The sequence below is a fragment of the Lithobates pipiens genome, unplaced genomic scaffold, assembly GCF_037356315.1.
Source record: "Lithobates pipiens isolate NorthernLeopardFrog02 unplaced genomic scaffold, aLitPip1_a1.2 Scaffold_16, whole genome shotgun sequence".
Lineage (NCBI taxonomy): Eukaryota > Metazoa > Chordata > Amphibia > Anura > Ranidae > Lithobates > Lithobates pipiens.
Genome location: NW_027507748.1, coordinates 480,635,786 through 480,661,396, shown reverse-complemented (window position 1 = coordinate 480,661,396; position 25,611 = coordinate 480,635,786). Strand labels below are relative to the sequence as shown.

Here is a 25,611-nt window from a genome sequence, read left to right as displayed (position 1 = left end):
CTACATCCGATTTTCCTAAACATAAATGAGTTGTTAATTGCCAACACACACACTGCAAGGGAGGACATTTAGCTTTCCTGGAGTTTAGCTTTAAACTCATTCTTAACTTGGGTTTATGAATTAAACCTGAGTCAAGAGGATCAATATTATACCATGCAACTACCATTTACAGAAGCAGAGGACAGCTTACATTTTTTTTTTTTTTTTTTACATTTTGGTAAATGTCTGCTTTAAATCCAATACACCTCAGTCTATGTGGTATGCACAGTGAGATAATTAAAATTTTCTGTATTATCTGTACTCGCTTAGTGCTACGTTTACCCATGAAAATTGTCGCTCTTCATAGTGATCAAACAGAGAAATCTTTGTTCTCACTATATAAGACTCAAGTGGCAGAGAATCTGTAGTTAAAAGTACTTTGTTTGACAGACATATTTTGTAAAGAAAGAAGCAATGTGAAGGTCTGCTCAAAAAATCATATTTGTTTGCCATAAGCCATAAATAACTTATGTTTACTTTTTTCATCTGTTCAGAGCTACAGGATGTGCATCTTTACGTGTACTCTTTGACAAATAAAATACAGAATAGGTTCTGTTTGCCAACATCAAAAAACATTAACATGTTCCCCAAATATCTAGAATTCAACAACTTGCAATGTATTTATAATAATTTACTATTAAAAGGGAGTACATCAAAATAGGTTATATATGTTGCGATACTACCATCTTACAGTTTTAAGTTATCAATTTCTTCTCTTTTTTTGCTTATTGAAAGGGATTTTTGCACTCACCACAATATCAGTTGTTGGAGTCTGTTGAGGGACACAAGAAGGATTTTAGTTATTCTGATGCCTAAATAAGGATTGAACACTTGGGGGAAAAAAATCTCTGGGGCATTCAAGGAAAACCTCCACTCCTACCACCAGCATGCCTCAGTTTTGTAGCAAGCTAGACCAAATCTATGATCATAAGCACAGAGGGGTGTTCCTCAATGGTCTCCCACACACCTATAACAAGGCTATTGTTAATTAGAGTGGGTAATATTTGTGGATCAGACTATCGATCTTAGTGACATGCGCAATGCGAAACAGTCCGTCCTGTCACTAGGTTTGATTAGAAACCCTTTTAACAAAAAGAACCCCTGTTGAAGGGTGGTTGATTGAGTCAAATTGCTAGTCCCACAGAGAACTTTAATTAGGATTGTAGCAATACATAGCTGTCAGTGTGGAGAAATAATTATAATCCACAGCTAATGTTCAGTCCAAAGGCTCAGAAATACAGTTTCCTAGAGTGGAATTGCATGTATTCGCAGGCTTTAACTGTTGGAAAAACAATAGCTCAATGATGCTGTTGTGAAGCTGGCTAATACTGGCTGAGAGGTAACAAACAGCAGGAGGCAAAGTAAAAGGAGGCAATTAAAAGGACCTATGGTCCGCTCACCTGACCAATCATGGAGCGATATAATCACAGTCCTGTACTATCTTTCTCCGGTCTAGGGGGCTGTATGTGTCCTGTATGCTCCATTTGTTGTGCGGGGTCTGTGGGGCTCCAATGAACAGTTTACTATCAGCACTGGGCTGCTGTCTGTTTGTCTCAGCCGAAATAGTCGCCACTGGCTTCAGGCGATCAACTGCGCATACACAAGCGCGATGAGATAGCTCATATCCATGATGCATAGCGCTTCTCTGTCGTGATGCCAAATCCAAATGGACATCAATGGAAATCCCAACAGCGTGTGAACATTAGCGTGTGTATGCATGGTTGAAGCGTGATGCAGCTGCTTTTAAACAGACAACGTTGTCTATTTTTATTATGATCTTGGTGTTGGTGGTGGGTACCTGGTCTTGGCCTTTTTTGTATTAAATATATTTTTCTAATAAAATGTATCCCTTATTAAGCAGCATGGTCTGCCTGTGTCTCTTCTCAGTGGGAATCCTTCCCCTGTAAATCTCCTCTCTGAAAGGCCCAAGAAGCATGCACAGATCTAGTACAGTGTGCTTTAACAGGAAAGGGTGGAACCAATCCTTGAGACCATAGGCTTGATTAATGTCCCACCTGAACTATGTATGTATGTATGTATGTATGTATGTTTAAAAGTAGACACAGGCAGTTCACACCAGCAGTAGTGAATGCTTATAAAAACATACACAGCCGCGGCAGATTGTATAGTCACACCAACGGTGCTGAATAATCTTGCTGTATATGCTACTACTATGCAATTATCCGACTGACTACAGATCAAATAATCTTCAAGCAGGATAGTCCTATGCTCCAGAGAAAGACAAATCCCCAAAAGTTCCATGATGATGAACAGAGACTAAGCAGCTCCAATGGCCAAGGTCCTTTGTAATAGCATGGTGCTCAAGATTCCTCCCAAACTCGAGAGACTGTCATCCATTGTGAGGATCTTGAAGATAAGAAGGAAGGATTTTCCAGAACCATATTCCGGCGCCACAAGGTCAGGGGTAATCTGGTGTGAAACAAATCATCCAGGGACTTGAATTACTTGTCCCGCAGTAACAGAATGATGCATTGTAAAGGTCTGGGGTCAAATTAGGAAAAATAAACTCCCTTGAAACACGCTATCATCAGGCCCAAGAACCTTATGCATGTGTGGAGAATCAGACAACTCCTGGATTAGAGAGGTTGAATTTGAGGGGGTAGAGGAATTTGAGGAGAGCACAGCAGGTCTAATGCCGGGGCCAACACTTTGGTACAGAAAAGAGACCAAAAGGCAGGGCCCCAAACTAGTAGTAGGTAGGTGCTGGGAAAATAGGGATATGTAGATATACAGTATTTCACAAGAGTACACCCCTCACATTTTTGTAAATATTTTATTATTTCTTTTCATGTGACAACACTAAAGAAATTACACTTTACTACAATGTAAAGTAGTGAGTGTACAGCTTGTATAACAGTGTAAATTTGCTGCCCCCTCAAAAAACTCAACACACAGCCATTAATGTCTAAACTGCTGGGGGGATAAAAATAAAAAAAACGAAAATAATGTGGTTGCATAAATGTGCACACCCTTCTATAACTGGGGATGTAGCTGTGCTCAGAATTAAGCAATCACATTCAAACTCATGTTAAATAGGAGTCAGTACACACCTGCCATCAATTAAAGTTGCTCTAATTAACCCCAAATGAAGTTCAGCTGTTCTGGTATGATGTTTCCCCCAACAGGTCATGATTTTAAGTTTTCCCTCAGATGAAACAACTTGTTGGGGGTACTTGAGGACCGGAGTTGAGAAACATTGTTCTAGTAGGTCTTTCCTGACTTTTTTAGTTGCATTCTACAGCAAGTGCGAGCTTCCAAAGCATTAGAGCGATCTAATTGTTAAAAGGCATCAGTTAGAAGGGTACTAAACAATTTCCAAGGCACTGGATATACCATGGAACACAGTGATGAATGTTCATCAAGTGGAGATAATATGGCACAAGAGCTGTAGGAATATCTGGCAAGTACTGGCTTTGTGGTACCTATCACAACAATCTCCTGTATTCTTCATATGTTTGGGCTATGGGGTAGAGTGGCAAGAGGGAAGCCTTTTCTTACAAGTAGGGATGAGCTCGGTGTTCGAGTCGAACGCATGTTCGACTCGAACACTGGCTGTTCGCCCGTTCCGCGAAGCCAGAACTCTGTGAGCAGTTCGTGCCATATTCATGTGGCGCTCGTGGTCCACAATGCACTGCGCCATCGCAGTGCATTGCTGGCTCATGATAGGCCAAGCATGCACTGTGACCCTGTATGCTCGGCCAATCACATTGCTGGCAGCGAGGAGAGCCATAATTGGGCACAGGCAGGATGCCTGTGGCCAATTATAGCTCAGGGAGGTTAAGTACATGCCCCACACTATACAAGGCCGCCAGCACGGTGGCCTTGTGTAGTGTGTTGCGGCTGTCAGGGAAAGAGCAGGATAGGCAGGGACACTGTCTTTGTGGCTTGCAAACCTAGCGCTGTTAAAGCGGGTGTTATGTGCCTCCAGCACAGTATACACCCGAAGATACCCCCTATTGCTGGTGTTCTGTAATACAGGCATCTACAGCAGTTAAAGTGGGTGTTGTGTGCCTCCAGCACAGTATACACCTCAAGCTACCCCTTATTGCAGGTGTTGTTCTGTTTCTGTAACACAGGCACCACATGCTTGACCAGACCCACACCAAAGAACAAAGCGGACCTCTCCTTGCTCCTCATCAGCTGGGATCTCCAACCCCACTAGACCTTCAGTCCTGTCTGAAACCTGCACTGAGAGGAATGAAGGTGTAGAATTAGGTGCGTCACAGCCAAGTACTTTCAGGCACTCTGCTAGCAGTACACTGATGTCCGATTGTACCAGGCAAATTTCCCTGCCCCAGCTGCTGGACCATCGAAAGAAGTTCACTCCCAGCCTTCCACATGCCCATCGGTTGAATGCTAGCTTGGCTAAATTGCTAGCACTTCAGCTGCTGCCTTTTCAGTTGGTAGACTCGGCCCCCTTCTGTGTGTTTGAGCAATGTGCGGTTCCTCAGTGGCAGGTCCCCAAACGCCACTTTTTGTCACGGAAGGCGATTTCGGTTCTCTACCAGCATGTGGAAGGCAATGTCCATGCCTTGCTGGACAGGGCGGTCAGCAGTAAGGTGCATATTACTGATGACTCATGGCCCAGCAGGCATGGACAGGGACGTTACCTATCTTTCACGGCCCATTGGGTCACTCTTCTGGCAGCTGGGAAGGATGCAGGACAAGGTGCAGTAGTGTTGGAGGTTGTTCTGCCACCACGCCTCCAAAATGCTACCACTGGTTGTGACACACCTCTCTCCTCTACCCCCTCTTCTTCTCCATGGCCTCTTCCAGTGCTTTGTCCTCTGAACCAGCGGTGCTCCTTAGGCGTTCAAGGGGCTACTCAAGTACGCAGGCAAAACGATGCCATGCCGTGCTTGCGCTGGTTTGTTTGGGGGACAGAAGCCACATGGGGCAGATATTTTGTCAGCTCTGCAGGGGCAGGCCAAGAGGTGGTTGACGCCACGCCAGCTTAAGCCAGGAATGGTGGTTTGCGATAATGGCACCAACCTCCTCTCCGCCCTCCGACAGGGACAACTGACCCATGTGCCCTGTGTGGCTCACGTCCTTAACCTGGTGGTGCAGCGGTACTTGGGCAGGTACCCGGGCTTACAGGATGTCCTGAGGCAGGCCAGGAAAGTCTGTGTGCATTTCCGCCAATCATTTAATGCCAGTGCACGGCTGGCTGAGCTCCAAAAGGAGTTGAACCTGCCCAAGAACCGTCTTATTTGTGACATGCCCACCAGGTGGAACTCAACGTTGGCCATGCTGCAGTGGCTGCACATGCAGCAGAGGGCCATCAATGAGTATCTGTGTGACTACGGCACCAGGACAGGGTCAGGGGAGCTCGGTTTTTTCTCACCACACCAGTGGGGCATGATCAGGGATGCATGCACTGTCCTGTCACCATTTGAGGAGGCCACAAGGATGGTGAGCAGTGACAGTGCATACACCAGTGACACTGTACCTCTTGTCCACCTGTTGGAGCATACGCTGCGTGTAATAATGGACAAGGCACTTGAGGCAGAACAGAGGCAGGAAGAGGACTTCCTTGCCTTTCAAGGCCCCCTTTATCCAGACAGTGTTCCTGCTGTCCCATCCATCACACAGGAAGAGGAGGAGGAGGCTTGTGTCAGCATGGAGGTGGAGCCTGGCACTCAGCATCAGCAGTCTTTTAGGGATGAGTTACAGTCCCAAGAAACCCATGGACTTGTACGTGGCTGGGAGGAGGTGGCTGCGGATCATGTTGTCCTTAGTGACCCAAAGGACTCCGGACCGAATGCCTCAGCTAACCTACGCTGCATGGCCTCCCTGATCCTGCAAAGCCTGCGGAAGGATCCTCGTATTCTTCAGATCAAGGAGAGGGACCATTACTGGTTGATCCATGGTACAAGGGTAAGGTTGCGGACCTTATCTTGCCATTGCAGGGGGAGCAGATGATGAGACATATCGGGGAGGCCTAGCAGAAAGGTCTGTGCAACGCGTTCCCAGAGACTGGGAGGTTACAAACTCCTGGTCCTGGTGTTGCTGAGGCTTCAGTCAGTCACAGAAGGAGCAGTGGAGAAGGTGGCCGTCTGACCAATGCGTTCAGACAATTTTTTAGTCCGCAGCCCCAAGGTATGATCGGTACCATCAACCATCGCCAGTGTCTGATTTACATGATGCAGGAATACCTAGGGGCAAGGTTAGACTTGGACACCTTTCCCACCGAAAATCCTCTGGCTTACTGGGTCTTGAGGATGGATCACTGGCCAGAGCTGGCACAGTATGCAATTGAGCTACTGGCCTGTCCTGCATCCAGCTTTCTTTCGGAACGCACCTGCTGGAGGCTTTGTAACTGATCACAGGGTGTGCCTGTCCACCGACTCGGTTGATCGACTGACCTTCATAAAGATGAATCAGTCTTGGATCACCACCAACTACCAAGCACCTGAAGCTGATGTAACCGAATACTTTTTTTTAAATGTCACATCCCTTCAAGACTGCCTATGCTGATGCTGAGTGACTGTCCTGTTATGTTGACTGACTATCCTCTTCCTCCTCAATGATCCTGCTGATAGCTTGGAAGAACATTTTTGGTTTTGGGTGATTCCACCAGTGGCTAAGGCCCAATTTTTCAGCCCGTGTTCAACAGGGCCGTGTAATTACAATTTTTGATGCAATGCTTTGCAGCAGGGCTTATTCCTGTACTCCAGCTAGAGTATCTGGGAGAGGTTGCAGTGTCACGGCACCAGCGGCTAAGGCCCAATTTTTCAGCCCCTGTTTAACAGGGGCATACAATTACAATTTTTGATGCAATGCTTTGCAGCAGGGCTCATTCCTGCACTCCAGCTAGAGTATCTGGGAGAGGTTGCAGTGTTGTGGCAGCAGCACTAGTGCCTAAGGCCCAACTTTTCAGCCCCTGTTTAACAAGGGTATGTAATTACAATTCTTAATATATTTCACAGCAGGGCCCGTTCCTGCGCCCACCGAGAGTAACTGAGGTGGCACCAGCACCACCACCACCACCAAAGGCCCAATTTTTCTACCACTGTTAAACAATGGCATGTAATTACAATTCTTGATATAATCGTTCACAGCAGGGCGCTCCAGTGCCCACCAAGAGTCACTTTGAGGACTTACAGTGTTGTGGCAACACCAACACTTTAGGCCCACATTTCTGCAGCGCATATAGGGCAGGCCCCTTCTTTCAAACATGCAACTTACAAACGTCTCCTACTTGCAAACGGAAGAAGACAATAGGAAGTGAGATGAAAAAAGACGGACGGCCCAAAAAATTATACAGGGGTGACAACCCTTCCCTATGTTTTCCAATAAGCTTAAAAATAGATTTTTTGACTGGAGCTACACTTTAAAAATGTACCAGTTACAAACAGATTCTACTGAACATAACAAACCTACAGTCCCTGTCTTGTTTGCACTGCCTGTATACTGCTGTTCTGAGTATATAGGGCCTGGAGGCCCCACGCCTTTTTTTTATTTGGGTACGGGATTCCCCTTAATATCCGTACAAGACCCAAAGGAGCTGGTAATGGGCAGGGGGGCTATCCTTGCCATTTTTTTCTCAATGATTTTCATCTGTATTGCCGGAACCAGACAGTACATTAAAACCACAAGCAGTTTTAAATTACTTTTTCCAGTTAAATGTCATTTTGTGCAGGGACTGTTCTAAACACGGGAAACACATGCCACTTCACAGGCATACTATAGACCATCCCCCAGGCATGATATTAAAAGGAATATTTCACATTTTTTTCACTTTAAACGTCATTAAAATCATTGCTCCCGAAAAAACTGAGTTTAAAAAAAAATGTTGGCATTGATCCATGTCCCCTGGGGCAGGAGTCGGGTCCCCAAACCCTTTTTAGGACAATATCTTGCATATTAGCCATTAAAATTAGCACTTTTTTTGCGAACATTCGAGTCCCATAGACTCCAATGGGGTTCTAAAGTTCATACAAATTTTCAATGCGTTCGAAAGTTCTTGTGCAAACCGAACCGGGGGGGGGGGGGGGGGGGGGGGGCGGGGGGTGTTTGGCTCATCCCTACTTACAAGGAAGAACTTCCAAGCCTGGCTACATTTTGCAAAAACACATCTGAAGTCTCCCAGAAAGTTTGTGGGAAAATATGTTATGGCCTGAGGAAACCGAGGCTGAACTTTTTGGCCATAATTCCATAAGATATGTTTGGCGTAAAAACAACACTGCACATCACCAAAAGAACACAATACCCACAGTGCAGCATGGTGTTGGCAGCATCATGCTTTAGAGCTATTTTTCTTCAGCTAGAACTGGGACCTTAGTTAAGGTAGAGCTATCTATAAACAGTTCCAAATACCAGTCAATATTGGCACAAAACCTTCAGGCTTCTGCTAGAAAGCTGGACATGAAGAGGGACTTCATCTGAGCATGACAATGACCCAAAGAATGCATCCAAATCAACAAAGAAAGGGCTTCACCAGAAGATTAAAGTTTTGGAATGGACCAGCCAGAGCCCAGACCTGAATCCCATTGAAAATCTGTGGGGTGATCTGAAGAGGGCTGTGCACAGGAGATGCCCTCGCAATCTGACAGATCTGGAGTGTTTTTGCAAAGGAGAGTGGGCAAATATTGCCAAGTCAAGATGTGCCATGCTGATACTCGTACCCAAAAACACTGAGTGCTGTAATAAAATCAAAAGATGCTTCAACAAAGTATTAATTTAAGGGTGCACACTTATGAAACCATAATATGTTCGTTTTTTTTACTTCCCTCCACATAAAAGATTTCAGTATGTTGTTCAACTGAGTTGTACAGTTTATAGGTCACATTAATGGTGGAAAAAGTTCTGAAATTATCTTTTTCTCATTTTTTTACATCACAGAAATCTGACATTTTAACAGGGGTGTGTAGATTGTTTATATACACTGAATATGAGCATGTAGTACAATCCTTGAAACCTTTTTGCTACAGGAATAAGAGTAATGACACCTTGTTCCGGAAGACCTTAGAGGGCTTGACAAAGATCTTCTAATCAGTGCACGCAGGGAAGTAGAGGTGAGAAACTGAACAGGGGTGTGGAATAAAACTCCACTTTGTAGCTTCAGTAAACGACCTCCTGCACTTAAAGTGGAAGTAAACTCCCCTATTGTTTTCAGCCAAGGAAGCTGCCATCTTTGCCTGTTTAATCTTCAACTGCTATGGTGCTGGACATGTGATTCGTTATGACACCAGCCAGTGGATGGTTTGATAGTTTGGCTGAGAGCACAGCCAATGTGCAGTTAGCATTCCCGGCATGCCTTTTTTTTTAACTGTTTAAATCGATGGGTTTACTTCCACTTTAAATGTTTGACATGCAAGTGTCCACAAATATTAAAAAATATGGGGGCGGGGAATCATTAACCACTTGAGATCCGCGCTATAGTAAAATGACGTGTATAGCGCGGATCTCAATTTTCAGGACTACGTCTATTGACGTCGTCCCCTTTAAGAGTTCCCCGCGCGCTCCCGGGAGCGCGCATCGGGGAAAATCTGTGTTGGCCGTGTCCGCTGGACACAGCCAATCACAGATCGCTGTAAACGGCCAATCACAGCGGCCGTTTACAGCGCGATCGCCTCCTCCAATGGGTGATGATCTCAAATGTAAACAAATGAGATCATCACCCATTGCCAAACGTGTCTCCTCACACAGCGATAGCGTGTGAGGAGACCGAATGTGCCTTGTGAGTGTAAAATTGTCAGTAAACAGATAAAAACCCCACCTGTGCCCAGATCTACCCTGCCAGTGCCCAGATCTACCCTGCCAGTGCCCTGCCAGTGCCCAGATCTACCCTGCCAGTGCCCACCTGTGCCCACCTGTGCCCACCTGTGCCCGCCTGTGCCCACCTGTGCCCACCTGTGCCCACCTGTGCACCGCCAGTGCTCCATCTGTGCACCGCCAGTGCCCGCCAGTGCCCCGCCAGTGCCCGCCAGTGCCCGCCAGTGCCCGCCAGTGCCAGCCAGTGCCAGCCAGTGCCAATCGGTGCCCATCTGTGCCTCAGCAGTGCCCATCTGTGCCGCCTAAGCAGTGCCCATCTGTGCCGCCTCAGCAGTGCCCATCTGTGCCGCCTAAGCAGTGCCCATCTGTGCCGCCTAAGCAGTGCCCATCTGTGCCCATCTGCTGCCTTATCAGTGCACATCCGTGCAATAAATCAGTGCACATCTGTGCCGACCTATCAGTGCCCATCTGCCGACTCAGCAGTGCCCATCTGTGCCGACTCAGCAGTGCCCATCTCTGCCGCCTCAGCAGTGCCCATCTGCCGCCTCAGCAGTGCCCATCTGCCGCCTCAGCAGTGCACATCCGTGCAATAAATCAGTGCACATCCGTGCAATAAATCAGTGCACATCTGTGCCGACCCATCAGTGCCCATCTGCCGCCTCAGCAGTGCCCATCTGTGCCGCCTCAGCAGTGCCCATCTGTGCCGCCTCAGCAGTGCCCATCTGTGCCGCCTCAGCAGTGCCCATCTGTGCCGCCTCAGCAGTGCCCATCTGCCGCCTCAGCAGTGCCCATCTGCCGCCTCATCAGTGCACATCCGTGCAACAAATCTGCACATCTGTGCAATAAATCAGTGCACATCTGTGCCGACCCATCAGTGTCCATTTGTGCCACCTCAAAAGCGCCCATCTGTGCCACCTCAAAAACGCCCATCTGTGCCACCTCATCAGTGCCCATCAGTGCTACAATGGCTAAACGCGTCTTTTCCGCTGAGGAGGCGTACCAAATTATTTCCGCGGCCGACGAGAGCAACGGGGAGCTCTCCTCTTCCGATTCCTTTTCGGATTCGGATTCTGAAGCCGACGTAACTTATGAGCCAGTCCTCAGCAGTGAAACACTGACTGATGAATCCGAGGAGGAAGATATCCGGCCCATCAAGCGAAGGCGTTCTAGTGAGGCAGTGCCGTCCACCAGCACCACAGTGCCGTCCACCAGCACCGCAATGCCGTCCACCAGCACCGCAGTGCCCCAGCAAGAAAGGCCAAGTACCAGTGGGGTGTCATCTCAGCCCCAAAGGGTTAGGAGCCATGCTGGCCTTCCCTATGCCCTTCAGAACCCCTTGTGGCTTCCTCCTAATTCAGGAGAGGCCAATGTTCCCCCTTTCACCGCCCAGCCAGGAGTCCAGGTGGACACGGAGAATTTTAGCCCCATCGATTTTTTTAATTTAATTTTTACGGAGGACATGTTGGCGTCAATTGTGGCCCAGTGCAACCTGTATGCACAACAATGTATTTTTCAAAATCCAACCTCCTATTATGCCCGTCCCTACGAATGGAGAGACCTAACGGTGGAGGAGTTCAAGCTTTTTTTAGGCCTCACATTTAATATGGGACTCAACAAAAAAAACCAATTACGTACCTACTGGTCAACCCACCCCCTCCACCACTCACTGCTCTTCTCCGCGGTAATGCCCAGACACAGATATCAGATGATCCTGAGGTTCTTACATTTCAGTGACAATTCCCAATGCCTTCCACGAAATGATCCAAATTTTGACCGCCTTTACAAAATTCGACCAATACTAAATTATTTTTCAGAAATATTCCCCAAATTGTTTACCCCGGACCAACACATATGTGTGGATGAGTCCCTTATTAAATTTAGTGGCAGGCTTGGGATGAAGCAATTTATGCCCAGCAAAAGGGCCCGCTATGGGGTGAAGGTCTACAAATTATGTGACCGAGCCACAGGGTACACATATTCCTTCAAGGTGTACGAAGGGAAGGACACCCAGCTACAGCCCCCTAATTGTCCGGATTATTTGGGATCCAGCGGAAAAATTGTTTGGGACCTCATATACCCCCTACTGGATAAAGGCTACCACCTCTATGTAGACAACTTCTACACATCTCTGCCCCTGTTCCACAACCTTCACCGGAAGAAGACGCCAGCATGTGGCACTGTAAAAAAGAACCGGAAGGGCTTTCCTCAAAGTCTGGTGAACAAGAAGCTGCGGAAAGGAGAAACCGCAAGTCTAAGAAACAAGGAGGTTCTGGCAGTGAAGTGGAGGGACAGAAGAGATGTGTACATGTTATCTTCTATCCACAACGATACCTTCGTAGAAATCCCCAGAAGGAATGGCCCCGTAAAGAAACCCAAATGTATTTCAGAGTATAATTTGTTCATGGGAGGAGTCGACTTCAACGACCAAATGATGGAACCATATCTGGTCTCAAGACGGACATATCATTGGTACAAAAAAGTAGTAATTTATTTTTTTCAATTGGCCATTTACAATTCATATGTAATTTACAGCAACGCCACCCAAAACCCCAAACGTTTCTTTGGCTACCAGGAGGAAGTTTTCACAGCCCTTTTATTCCCAAACGGCCCACTAGAAAATATCCGATCAGACGTTGTTAGTCGACTCTCCGAGCGCCACTTTCCGGATAAAATTCCCCCCACACCAGCAGGCAAAAGACGCCAAAAAAGATGTAAGGTGTGTACCAAAGCAGGAGTCAGAAAAGACACATCTTATTATTGTGCACAATGTCCTTCCCAACCAGGCCTCTGTATAGGCGACTGTTTTCGGCGTTACCATACTTCAATAAATTTTTAGTGAAGTATGGTAAACATAATCCTCAGTTCCTGCCTTCATACACCTTCACACCCCTTATGCCACTGCCTGCTCTGTAACGGACCCTGGCTTGTTATTTGACCACTCTTATGCCTGCCGATTCTGTACATACCGCTGCCTGATCTGGAACTGACCCTGGACTGTTATTCGACCACGCTTCTGCCTAACGATTCTGTACATACCTCTGCCTCATCTGGAACTGACCCTGGACTGTTATTCGACCATGCTTCTGTCTAACGATTCTGTATATATCTCTGCCTGATCTGGAACTGACCTTGGACTGTTTGACCACGATATTTGCCTGCCTCTTGGACTGATCTTGTATTCTGCAACTGGACTAGTGGGATTCAACACGGGGTCTCACATATGTGAGGGGCTCCAGTATAGTTTTTCTGGAAGAAGAAAACAATTTTCTTTGTTTTCTTATTCCTAGATTAGGGTCTGGAGACTCGGAGGCTTCAAAGAGATTTGGGAGGGAGAAGCCTCTACCCCTATCCCCATTCTGTCCTGAACGAGGCTCTACTTTTGTCTGCTGCCTGTAGGACTTACTGCCATCATGCCGCACTGACCACACCACAAGGACCTGCCTACTACCAGGACCAATATTTTTGGCACTGCTGACATCTCTGCACTAACCCTGGACTGTAATATGGACAGTATCCCTGCCTGCTGCCTGAAAAACTGTGTTCGCTGTTGCTGACCAAGTCCCTGCCTGCTGCCTGGACCAGTGATATCCTCCTGTGGACAACTGCGCTTCTAAAACCACAGGTAATCTTTTCTTTACCCTTTGCTCAGCATAATGTATTTGGGGGTGTAATTCTTGGTATGTGCAGGCTATGTGTCCCTGGAACGCCGACGGTGTTTCTTGCATGTTGCGCCTCTGTATTTGGTCAGGCTGTGTAAAAGTCTCACACATGTGGTATCGTTATACTCAGGAGGAGTAGTAGAACGTATTTTGGGGTGTTATTTTTGCTATGTAAATGCTATGCGTTGGAAATATCTTATAAACGGACAACTTTGTGTAAAAAAAAATGCGTTTTCATTTTTTCCCACATTTTCCGAAAACTTCTGGAAAAAAATGAACCATTGAAAAGACTCATTATGCCTCATAGATTATACGTTGGGGTGTTAGCTTTCCAAAATGGGGTCATTTTCTGGACGTTTCCATTGCCCTGGTGTTCCAGGGCCTTCAAAACTGTAATAGGTGGTTGAGAAATGAAATGTGTAATTTATGCTCCTAGAATGCCTGAAGGTGCTACTTCAAAATTAGGCCTCTGTATGTGGTCAGGCTGTGTAAAAGTCTCACACATTTGGTATCGTTATACTCAGGAGGAGTAGTAGAACGTATTTTGGGGTGTTATTTTTGCTATGTAAATGCTATGCGTTGGAAATATCTTATAAACGGACAACTTTGTGTAAAAAAAAATGCGTTTTCATTTTTTTCCACATTTTCCGAAAACTTCTGGAAAAAAATGAACCATTGAAAAGACTCATTATGCCTCATAGATTATACGTTGGGGTGTTAGCTTTCCAAAATGGGGTCATTTTCTGGACGTTTCCATTGCCCTGGTGTTCCAGGGCCTTCAAAACTGTAATAGGTGATTGAGAAATGAAATGTGTAATTTATGCTCTTAGAATGCCTGAAGGTGCTACTTCAAAATTAGGCCTCTGTATGTGGTCAGGCTGTGTAAAAGTCTCACACATGTGGTATCGTTATACTCAGGAGGAGTAGTAGAACGTATTTTGGGGTGTTATTTTTGCTATGTAAATGCTATGCGTTGGAAATATCTTATAAACGGACAACTTTGTGTAAAAAAAAATGCGTTTTCATTTTTTTCCACATTTTCCGAAAACTTCTGGAAAAAAATGAACCATTGAAAAGACTCATTATGCCTCATAGATTATACGTTGGGGTGTTAGCTTTCCAAAATGGGGTCATTTTCTGGACGTTTCCATTGCCCTGGTGTTCCAGGGCCTTCAAAACTGTAATAGGTGATTGAGAAATGAAATGTGTAATTTATGCTCTTAGAATGCCTGAAGGTGCTACTTCAAAATTAGGCCTCTGTATGTGGTCAGGCTGTGTAAAAGTCTCACACATTTGGTATCGTTATACTCAGGAGGAGTAGTAGAACGTATTTTGGGGTGTTATTTTTGCTATGTAAATGCTATGCGTTGGAAATATCTTATAAACGGACAACTTTGTGTAAAAAAAAATGCGTTTTCATTTTTTTCCACATTTTCCGAAAACTTCTGGAAAAAAATGAACCATTGAAAAGACTCATTATGCCTCATAGATTATACGTTGGGGTGTTAGCTTTCCAAAATGGGGTCATTTTCTGGACGTTTCCATTGCCCTGGTGTTCCAGGGCCTTCAAAACTGTAATAGGTGATTGAGAAATGAAATGTGTAATTTATGCTCTTAGAATGCCTGAAGGTGCTACTTCAAAATTAGGCCTCTGTATGTGGTCAGGCTGTGTAAAAGTCTCACACATTTGGTATCCTTATACTCAGGAGGAGTAGTAGAACGTATTTTGGGGTGTTATTTTTGCTATGTAAATGCTATGCGTTGGAAATATCTTATAAACGGACAACTTTGTGTAAAAAAAAATGCGTTTTCATTTTTTTCCACATTTTCCGAAAACTTCTGGAAAAAAATGAACCATTGAAAAGACTCATTATGCCTCATAGATTATACGTTGGGGTGTTAGCTTTCCAAAATGGGGTCATTTTCTGGACGTTTCCATTGCCCTGGTGTTCCAGGGCCTTCAAAACTGTAATAGGTGGTTGAGAAATGAAATGTGTAATTTATGCTCCTAGAATGCCTGAAGGTGCTACTTCAAAATTAGGCCTCTGTATGTGGTCAGGCTGTGTAAAAGTCTCACACATGTGGTATCGTTATACTCAGGAGGAGTAGAAGAATGTATTTTGGGGTGTTATTTGTGGTATGCACATTCCGTGTGGGAGAAATAAGCTATTACAATGAAAATTTTGTGAAAAAAAAAAAAAAAAAAAAAAATCGTCATTTTGCAAAGAATTATGGGAAAAAATGACAACTTAAAATAACTAACCATGCCTCTTACTAAATACATTGGAATGTCTACTTTCCAAAAAGGGGTCATTTGGGGGGCATTTGTACTTTCCTGGCTTGTTAGGGTCTCAAGAATGGAGATAGGCCTTAGTACATCAGATGTGATCTTTTTTTGCAAATCTTTATGATTTGCACCATAGCTTGTAGACTCTATAAATTTCACACAGATCATATAATATGCAAAAATTTGGGTTATTTTTACCAAAGATGTGTAGTAGTATAAATTGTGGCCAAAATTTATGAAGAAAAATTGCTAATTTGCTAAATTTTGTCACAGAAACGAAGAAAAATTCATTTTTTTTCAAAATTTTCGGTCTTTTTTCATTTATAGCGCAGAAAATAAAAAACCGAGAGGTGATCAAATACCACCAAAAGAAAGCTCTATTGGTATGAAGAAAAGGACAAAAAAATCATTTGGTTACAGTGTTGCATGACTGAGTAATTGTCATTCAAAATGTGAGAGCACTGAAAGCTGAAAATTGGTCTGGGACTGAGGGGGGTTTAAGTGCCCAGTAAGCAAGTGGTTAAGCAGGGAAAGGCTTACCTAAAGATTTGTCAGACTGACTCCCAATCCTCGTGGGTAGGGCCTCAACATGGAGGCCACTAAATCTGGGAAATGAAAGACATGTCTCAAATAAAGAGGGAAAAGATTTTGCAGTCTTCTCTTTGGGCTATTTTTCCTGTAGATAATATTGCTCCGGTCACCAGTAGCATTCTTGATAATGGTAGTAAATGTTGTTCTGAAGAGAAGTTTCCATCAAAGGCCATGTGGATCAGATGTTTCTTGGATGCATGTTCCACAGTTTGTTCTATGCATGTGTACTGACAGGAGACCAATGCAAAAAAAAGAAAGCCAGGAAGCCCCCAGCAAACCATCACAGCTGAAGTTTAAAGATAGAGCCCTTTGCTCTATGCAAGTGATCAACTGCAGCAGTGGTTAAAGCAACAGGTTAATCTTCTAGTTTCAGAGTGATGCACACATTTGAGAAGAGCCAAAATGGTCTCTTTACTTTGGAGTAATTGCATGGATGGCAAAGCTGCCCTTACATTGGTTAGCCGGCCTGCTGAAAAAAAAAAAAAAAAAAAAAAAAAAAAAAAAGATTCTCCCATCCACACATTCGATGTGAATGTGAAAATCCTTCCCGCTGCGCTATTGTATTCTGAAATTTTCCAGCAGTCCCGTTCGAGAAGTCGAAATTTGTCTGGTTTTCTGCTGAACTGTCTGAGTGGAGTGATTCAAATCAGACATAGTCTCAGTGACTGAGGGCCCAAAGTTACCCAGGCCGGAGGTGGATCCGATATAGAACCTGCTGGGGAAGAGCCAGGAGTATGCTTGTGGCCTCTGTGGTAAGAGTCAGCAAATAACTATGATTTGGGCCATAAAGTCTTGCATGACTGTAGGAAAACGCTTTGTCTCAAAGGGCAGAGGAACTGGCCAGACCTAACAAAAATGACTCAAATAACAGGATATACAGTATCACACAAAAGTGAGTACACCCCTCACATTTTTGTAAATATATTATATCTTTTCATGTGACAACACTGAATAAATTACACTTTGCTACAATGTAAAGCAGCGAGTGTACAGCTTTTATAATAGTGTAACTTTGCTGTCCCCTCAAAATAACTCAACACACAGCCATTAATGTCTAAACCACTGGCAACAGAGTACACCCCTAAGTGAAAATGTCCAAATTGAGCCCAAAGTGTCAATATATTTTGTGTGGCTACCACTATTTTTCAGCACTGCCTTAACCCTCTTTTGCATGGAGTTCACCAGAGCTTCACAGGTTTCCACTGGAGTCCTCTTCCACTCCTTCATGACGACATCATGGAGCTGGTGAATGTCAGAGACCTTGCACTCCTCCACGTCCTGTTTGAGGATGGCCCTCAGATGCTCAATAGGGTTAAGGTCTGGAAACATGCTTGGCCAGTCCAGTATGTCACAGTACATGTTGGCATTCATGGTTCCCTCAATGAACTGTAGTTCCCCAGTGTCAGCAGCACTCATGCAGCCCTAGACCATGACACTCCCACCACCATGCTTGACTGTAGACAAGACACACTTGTCTTTGTATGCCTCACCTGGTTGTTGCCACACCCGCTTGACACCATCTGAACCAAAAAAGTTTATCTTGGTCTCATCAGACCACAGGACATGGTTCCAGTAATCCATGACCTTAGTCTGCTTGTCTTCAGCAGACTGTTTGAGAGCTTTCTTGCGCATCATGTTTAGAAAAGGCTTCCTTTTGGGACAGCAGCCATGCAGACCAATTTGATGCAGTGTGCAGCATATGGTCTGATCACCGACAGGCTGACCCCCTGGCAGCACTCATACGTCTTTTTCCCAAAGACAACCTCTGGATAGGATGCTGAGCACGTGCACTCAACTTCTTTGGTTGACCATGGCGAGGCATGCTCTGTATGGAATGTGGTGTTAAACCCCTGTATGATCTTGGCCACCATGCTGCAGCTCAGTTTCAGGGTCTTGGCAATCTTCTTATAGCCTAGGCCATCTTTATCTAGAGCAATAATTTTATTTTATTTTTTTGAGATCCTCAGAGAGTTCTTTGCCATGAGGTGCCATGTTGAACTTTCAGTGACCATTATGAGAAAGTGAGAGCGAAAACACCAAATGTAACACACCTGCTCCCCATTCACACCTGAGACCTTGTAACACTAATGAGTCACATGACACCGGGAGGTAAAATTGCTAATTGGACCCAATTTGGACATTTTCACTTAGGGTGTACTCACTTTTGTTGCCAGCGGTTTAGACATCAATGGCTGTGTTGAGTTATTTTGAGGGGACAGCAAATTTACACTCATAAAAGCTGTACACTCACTACTTTACATTGTAGCAAAGTGTAATTTCTTTAGTGTTGCCACATGAAAAGATATAATTAAATATTTAAAAAATGTCAGTGGTGTACTGACTTTTGTGAGATACTGTATTTAGAAGCAGAGCAAAGGATTCCAGGTTGCACATGTTGGTAAAATTAGGAAGCACACCACGTTACAAGACTGGTGATGTCCCAGCTAGAAATAAGTGTTTTTTCAATGGAACAAAGTTAACAAAAATAATACTCTAGAGAAAAAGATTTAGTTTTAGGAGTTACATTTGGATATTGCTTGCACATAACATTTAAACACTTCTCTGAGAATGTATTAAAACCTGAAATGATTAGTCGGGATTAAATGTGAAAATACTGTCATTGTACAATATCACATATATTATACCACACAAAATAAATCCGCAAAGAGTACACCAAAAATCCCAATATCTTTCACCAAGGTAGACATGTTTTCCTTTAAATACAGAACTCTTCAGCGCATGGTCTATATATAGTTATACACATTACATTTTAAAGCCCTTACCTATGTTTCTGTTTCACAAATTGTAGGTCTTGCCTTGACTCTCCTTTGGACATGGATGAGAGAAGAGAATCCACCTTCATAATCAAATCACTTGAACTACTAAAAAATATCAAAATGGGACATTATAACACAGTGCAAATACAAGAAACAGTTGAGTAACAATGACAAAAGTTTTTAAGGCCTCATTCACACGGCCATACTTAAAGTGCATGTAAACACTCACATATACCCAGTGAAGTGAATAGCCTCAGATGATAGAGATTAAACAAATCCTCCTATATGGGTTTTACTTGTTTAACTGCAGTCTTCTCTACAATATTGAATGCAAAATCAGTCAGCGCAAAACAAAAACTTTCTGTTTAAAGTATAGGTAACGGAGCAGCTGAACACTAAAGGTAAATATAACAAAAGCCTCAAAGAAACATCATAAACAGAGCAGTGCAGCGCTGAAACAAACCCCCCTATTAGTACTATATAAAGTCTCTCGAGATAAACAACAACATAAAAAGGAAACGATACAAAGTGAATGACCAGTCTATGATGGTACTGATCGACAATCCTTCATTCTTCTCAGTGGATAGAATGCATACTGATATCCTTAATCACCAGAAAACAGGTGCTCCCACCACCAGACAGCCAAACCGCTCACCTTAAAGAATTGACCCCTGACTGAACAGATCGGTCAAATGGAGCATTCACCACTGCCAGTGGTCATATACCAGGATTCAGGTGGATCAAAAAGATGTAACTCAGCTCCTTGGATGTCACAGCATTGTCATCAATGATGGCTCAAACTCTAATATCAAAAGTCATCAAGCTTAAAATTCATCTTGCTCAAAGGTAATGTTGTAATGTTATACTCGTCAGTGTCAGCACATGTAGAAAAGCCAAACAAACTCAAGCCACATGTTCTGGTCACATGATCAGAATACAGTCACATGAGTGAGGCAGAGCTCTGTACCATCAGTACCATCATTGACTGTTCATTCACTTTGTATCATTTTCCTTTTTGTTGTTTATCTCCAGAGTCTTCTCTACAACCCTTCAAAGTGATACAATCCTTATGCAACTTTGAGTAGTACAGAGAAGGAAGTGGAGAACTGTAGTTACAGCTCTGAGACACCGTTTGAGAGCTGATTGGAGAAAAGGGACACCCCCCTCAACACAGGCAGAGGAACAAAGGAACATGCAGAGCTGTATTTTGAATAGACAAGCTGTGTGCTCATCTCCCTCTCCGACACAAATTTTAGCTCATGTAATCTAATGTGTCGGAAAACCTCTCAGAAGGCACTTATGAAGGTAACATAGGAACGAAGTACCTTAGAGAAATGACACTTAGAGTTTTGGAGAGAGATAAACACTACAGATATATGGGCTTAGTGCAAATTCCATGACTAGGGTATACAACCACCATGTGAGGGCCTAGGTTTTTCCCTTACTTGACAGATGTTCTGTGAATTCATGTGCCAATTGTGTCATAGTAATTGCACAGACACAGCTGCTGCTCCCAATTAGACATTCTGGTGGGTGCAGGTGTGTCCCCAAACTCACCCACATGGATGGCAAATTGGGAGCAGCGGCTATGTCTGTGCAGCTGCTGCATCCAGAATTACATTTATAGGACTGTCTGCATGTGGATGTATGGAACATCTGTACTTAGACTGTTGAAGTCTAGCAGAGAAGATACTGCAGGGCCCATGGCTAGCAGCAGGGAGGATTGGGTAAGTTATTTCTGCTTTTCTGTATCCCCTAGACCAAAACAAGCAATTAACACTTGCAGTGTGGGACAGTCTTACTGAAAGAGATCATTTTTGTTTCCTGGAGTTGAGTTTTAAGTATGTAGAAGTAGGCGCACAATGTGTTTTATTCTATTTTTATTCTTTTATTCAGCCAGAATGTTTGATTGCTTTATCACCCTCTGTAATTGGCCGAATCTCATCTTGTGTGTTCTTATTCCAACTTCTCGCTCATAGTATTTTGCATTCTCCACATAATGACTTTTTTCCCACCAAGTATCCTACGGTCTTTCATAAGCTGGAACATTTTTGCAGGTATACTAATTGGAGTCTGAAGACTGTGTGAATTGTTTTGGTCTTTTTAATCAGTTTTCAAACGTACACTCCTACATAAAAAAGCAATTTATGAATCACAGACAGAGCATCGCATTTTGTGTGAGAGAAAGCCATACCTTTTCAACCAATAATATAATATAATTGCCTTTGATACTACAACAGGCATGCAATATCACAACCTTTCTTAGCATGGCATTAATGTGATTTGTTTTTTACTTGTCAGTGAAATTTAAAATGTTAGGTATTATTTAGAATGGCTCTATAGTGAAATGTTAACTTAAAGAGTATTTAAATTTTTGCATCCAAATTGGGATAACAACTACTTTATATTTATTTGTTATGTTCCCATTCTAAAAATATATTTTGTGAATGTAATGTTGCGTACACACAACCGTTTTTTCTGTCAGAATAAACTCTGATGGTTTTTCCGACGGAATTCTGCTGAAACGGACTTGCCTACACACGATCACACCAAAATCCAATTGTTTAGAAAGTGGTGATGTACAACACATACGACAGGACTAGAAAAAGGAAGTTCAATAGTCAGTAGCCAATAGCCGCCCTTGGTCGTTTTTGGTCCATTGGAACAACATACAGACGAACGGTTTTCCCGATAGGAATTGATTCTGTCAGAATGATTTAAAACATGTTCTATTTCTAGTTCCGTCAGAATATTCAAAAAAAAGAGTCAGCTGAAGCTCACACATGATCGGAATATCCAATGAAATGATGCCGTCTGACTTTTTCTGGGAAAAGTCCATCCCAGTCCTGGGAAAAAAAATTGGATCAGGCTGCTCAGCCATTCACAGAAGATTTTGTACTTTCTGAATGAATACAAAGCTTACTCTGATTGTCTGAGGGAGAGTGGTGAATGAATGACTTCATGATCCCTGCCTCAGCAAATCAGAGGAAACTTTGTATTAATTCTTATAATACAAATCTTCCTGTGAATGGCTGAGCAAAGCTCAACCCAAGTTGATTTTGTTCCAGTAACAAAAGAGGAAGTTCATGCCTTGTTACCAGCACACAAGGCTGTATATTACAGTATATGTAGCTGAGATTACACATGGTTTGTACAGGGCACACAGCCACTGCATCTGTTAGTGAAGGAAATCGTTGGTTTGGATCAGCTTGGTTCTTTCAAATATGGAGATCAGCATTACTGTTTCCTTTATTAGTTGTAAACTAAATTTAAACATTGTCCTAAGGGTTAAAGTAAAGGACTTGGGTTCTGCATTATATGTTAAGAGAAACCTCAGCCTATGCCCACTTCGTCCCTATCATCAATTAGATGTTTGACTTGAGCTGAGAGGTACCCCCAAATCTTTCACTACACTTGTCTACACTTGTGCTTCTTTTTTTTTTTTTTTTAAGAGTGATGAATACAAATCTTGAAAACTCTTTGAAGTTAAACTTCATCACAGTAGAAACACAAAAAAACATGTAGCTTTGGTGGTTAGCCTAAGACCTACTTAGTAGCTAGAATAAAAAAAGCTGTTAAGCAGGGCTACGAGTTGCAAGGAGAAATGAGCGCAGATTTTTGCTTTCTAAGCCAAATGGCATATGTAAGGCCACGTACACACGGGCGGACTGTTCGCCCAACTTTGTTCGTCAAACAATCCGACAAACAGTCCGCTCAAAATTTGCATGAACGGACTTGACCACACACGATGAACGAACAGTCCGCTGAAAGCGTGCGCGATGACGTGAACGGCACATACGACGGGACGAGAAATACGACGTCCAATACACTGCAATGCAACCTTCGCCGTGTAAATCCTTTCTGAGCATGTGCAAAACTTAGTTTGTCGAACAAGCCTACACACGAGCGGACTGTCCGCTGAAACCAAGTTTCAGCGGACTGTCTTACGGAAATTCCGAAAAACTTTGTTCGTCAGATTGTCCGCTGAAACTGTCCGCTAAGGCCCACACACGAGCAGACTGTCTGCTGAAACACTGTTTAGCGGACAAAGTTGGGCGAACAGTCCTCCCGTGTGTACGCGGCCTAACTGTGATATAAGAAACACAGTCTTCTAAGCAGATATACACTTTATCAATGAAACTGGAAAACACCTTTAGGACATTTCCTGGCTAACATGACTGCTCATGTAACTCGCATACATATACTTTGGAGAATACCAACATTAATGTAAAGGAGTTATGCTTGCAGTATGCAGTACTCACATACACATTATATTTGATTACTAACCACATGCCGACTGCCAATGAATAGAAAATTCTGCCGTCATAATAAAATTAATAATAAAAATTATTAATAAAAGGAATAATAAAAATTCCATAAATCTATTCCCTATTTTGTAGATGCTATAACTTTTGCGCAAACCAACCAATATACACTTATTGCAATTTTTTCTTTTTTTATGAAATTCGTTTTGTTTATATATTTTTTTTGGTGATGTATTTATTATAGCAAAAATATTGCTTTTTTTAGAAATTGTCGCTCTTTTTTTGTTTATAGCGCAAAAAATAAAAACAGTGCTACTTCCCAAACATGAAAGTGGCACATTTGGGAAGAAGTGCTGTACAAACATGCAGACAAGGGTAAATGTCAATGCAAAAGCAATTGCTTTTACCTGAACGTGGCCGTGGTCAATCATTGACTTGTATTGGCAGCTGTACATGACATGGGTGGCTTCCCAGATGCCAGTAAGTGACTGACACCTCAGCACATAGCAGTGCCTGTGTGCACGAGGCCTAATATTGACAAATGTTTTCTTTTCTATCATCTTCACTCGTATATGCAGATTTGATCACATAACAGCTTTCTTTTTCATTCCATTACCACTCTGACACATTGTCTAATACAACCTCTTTGCATCTTTCTGTTTGGATGAACTTGCTCAGGTAGAAGTTGCACCACATCATTGTTTAAAGGCTAAATTCAACTTTTAAAAATAATAGTGCAATAGATTAATTTTGCAGGTAAAAAAAAAAATGTGCAGCTATTACTTTTTTATTAGGAGCCTGTAAAGCTTTGTACCCGCAATCAGCAGATTGTGGGTGCAGTGTCAGGCTCCTGCAAACTATCAGTGTAGCTGTCTGCCCATACCTCGTACAGGCAGGCAGTTACTAAATAACAGGAAGAATCAATGGACTACTATAATGCTCACCAGTGCCCTCGTAGTTCATAGAGAACTACAAGCAGTCAGCCACAATGGTTGACAATAGTTGTAGATTTCTCATTCACACAACCCTGAACGATTGATGCGGCCCAGGGACAAAGTCCTGCACAGCTGCACTTTTTTTTAATTGTTAGAGTGGGTGTAGGGAGAGGATCCCCCACCTGCTATCACAATGGGTGTTCAGGGGAGCGGGTGGGGGTGAGTGGGATGATGATTTAGTAACCTTATTACATGTTACACCCTGAATACTGGTATGAACATGTAACATGTTATGAAAGGTTACCTTAACCTTTAATGTGAACATGATGGTGACAATAGCAGAACGTGCCATTGGCCTGGCCTCTGTAATCTCTATTGGGAACTCATGTGACATGGAGACAAATCAGGAGTCCAATTAGGAGAAAAGTCTTTACCCCAAAACAGTAAATACTCAAACAATGACCTTCTTGGGTGGATCATCGAAGCTGTGTGTATTCGATTACAAATTTGGTTACAAATTGCTTCTTAAATTACATTACCTTGCTACATTTTATGTGAGAGTTCAATAATTGGGTTTAAATCTACTTTAACCACTTGCCGACCGGGCCATAGCCGAAAGACGGCTACAGCGTGGTTGTGTTTTCCAGGGTGGACGTCCCGGTGCATCATGGATCACTGATAGCGGCTGTTTACCACCTGATCGCTCCATCAAATAACAGAGCAATCACATGTAAACAAACTGGCATCACGTCATGACACCGGTTCCTCACTCCCCTCTCTGTACTGATTGGTACAGTAAGAGGGGAGAGGTGGAGAGATGGCAGCAGCGCTGTGGGCTGGATGTGTAGTGCCCACAGCGCTGCTCTGTGTCAATACTCCCCATAATGTGCAACACTCTGCCATAAATTTTAACAGAAACAAAGATTTTCTTAATTTTTTTACTGAATTTTCAGTCTTTTGATTTATTGCGCAAAAAATGAAAAACCCAGCAGTGATTAAATACCACTAAAAGAAAGCCCTATTTGTTTGAAAAAAGGGGCAAAAAATTCATATAGGTACAGTGTTGCATGACTGAGTAATTATCATTCAAAGTATCAGAGCACCGAAAGCTGTAAATTGGTCTGGTTAGGAAGGGGGTTTAAGTGCCCAGTGGTCAAGTGGTTAAAGTGGTTGTAAAGGGATTTATTTTTTTAAATAACGTTATACTTGCCTCCACTGTACAGCTCGTTTTGCACAGAGTGGCCCCGAACCTGGTATTCTGGGGTCCCTCAGCGGCTGTCTCGGCTTCCCCCAGCAAGTACTTCTCACATTCATGCGAGC

The 25,611-nt window shown here is 43.4% G+C and overlaps 1 protein-coding gene across 3 annotated transcripts in view; it reads right to left on the bottom strand.

The window, feature by feature from the left end:
• UGGT2 (UDP-glucose glycoprotein glucosyltransferase 2) overlaps window positions 1-25,611 on the bottom strand; it is a 672,069-nt gene that overhangs the window by 212,862 nt on the left and 433,596 nt on the right. For 2 of the 3 annotated variants that reach the window (XM_077483028.1, XM_077483029.1), the window contains exon 24: window positions 19,098-19,196. In XM_077483028.1, coding sequence (XP_077339154.1) covers window positions 19,098-19,196 — 99 coding nt within the window. The remainder of the gene's footprint in view (window positions 1-19,097; window positions 19,197-25,611) is intronic. The other variant, XM_077483030.1, reaches the window with a different exon arrangement.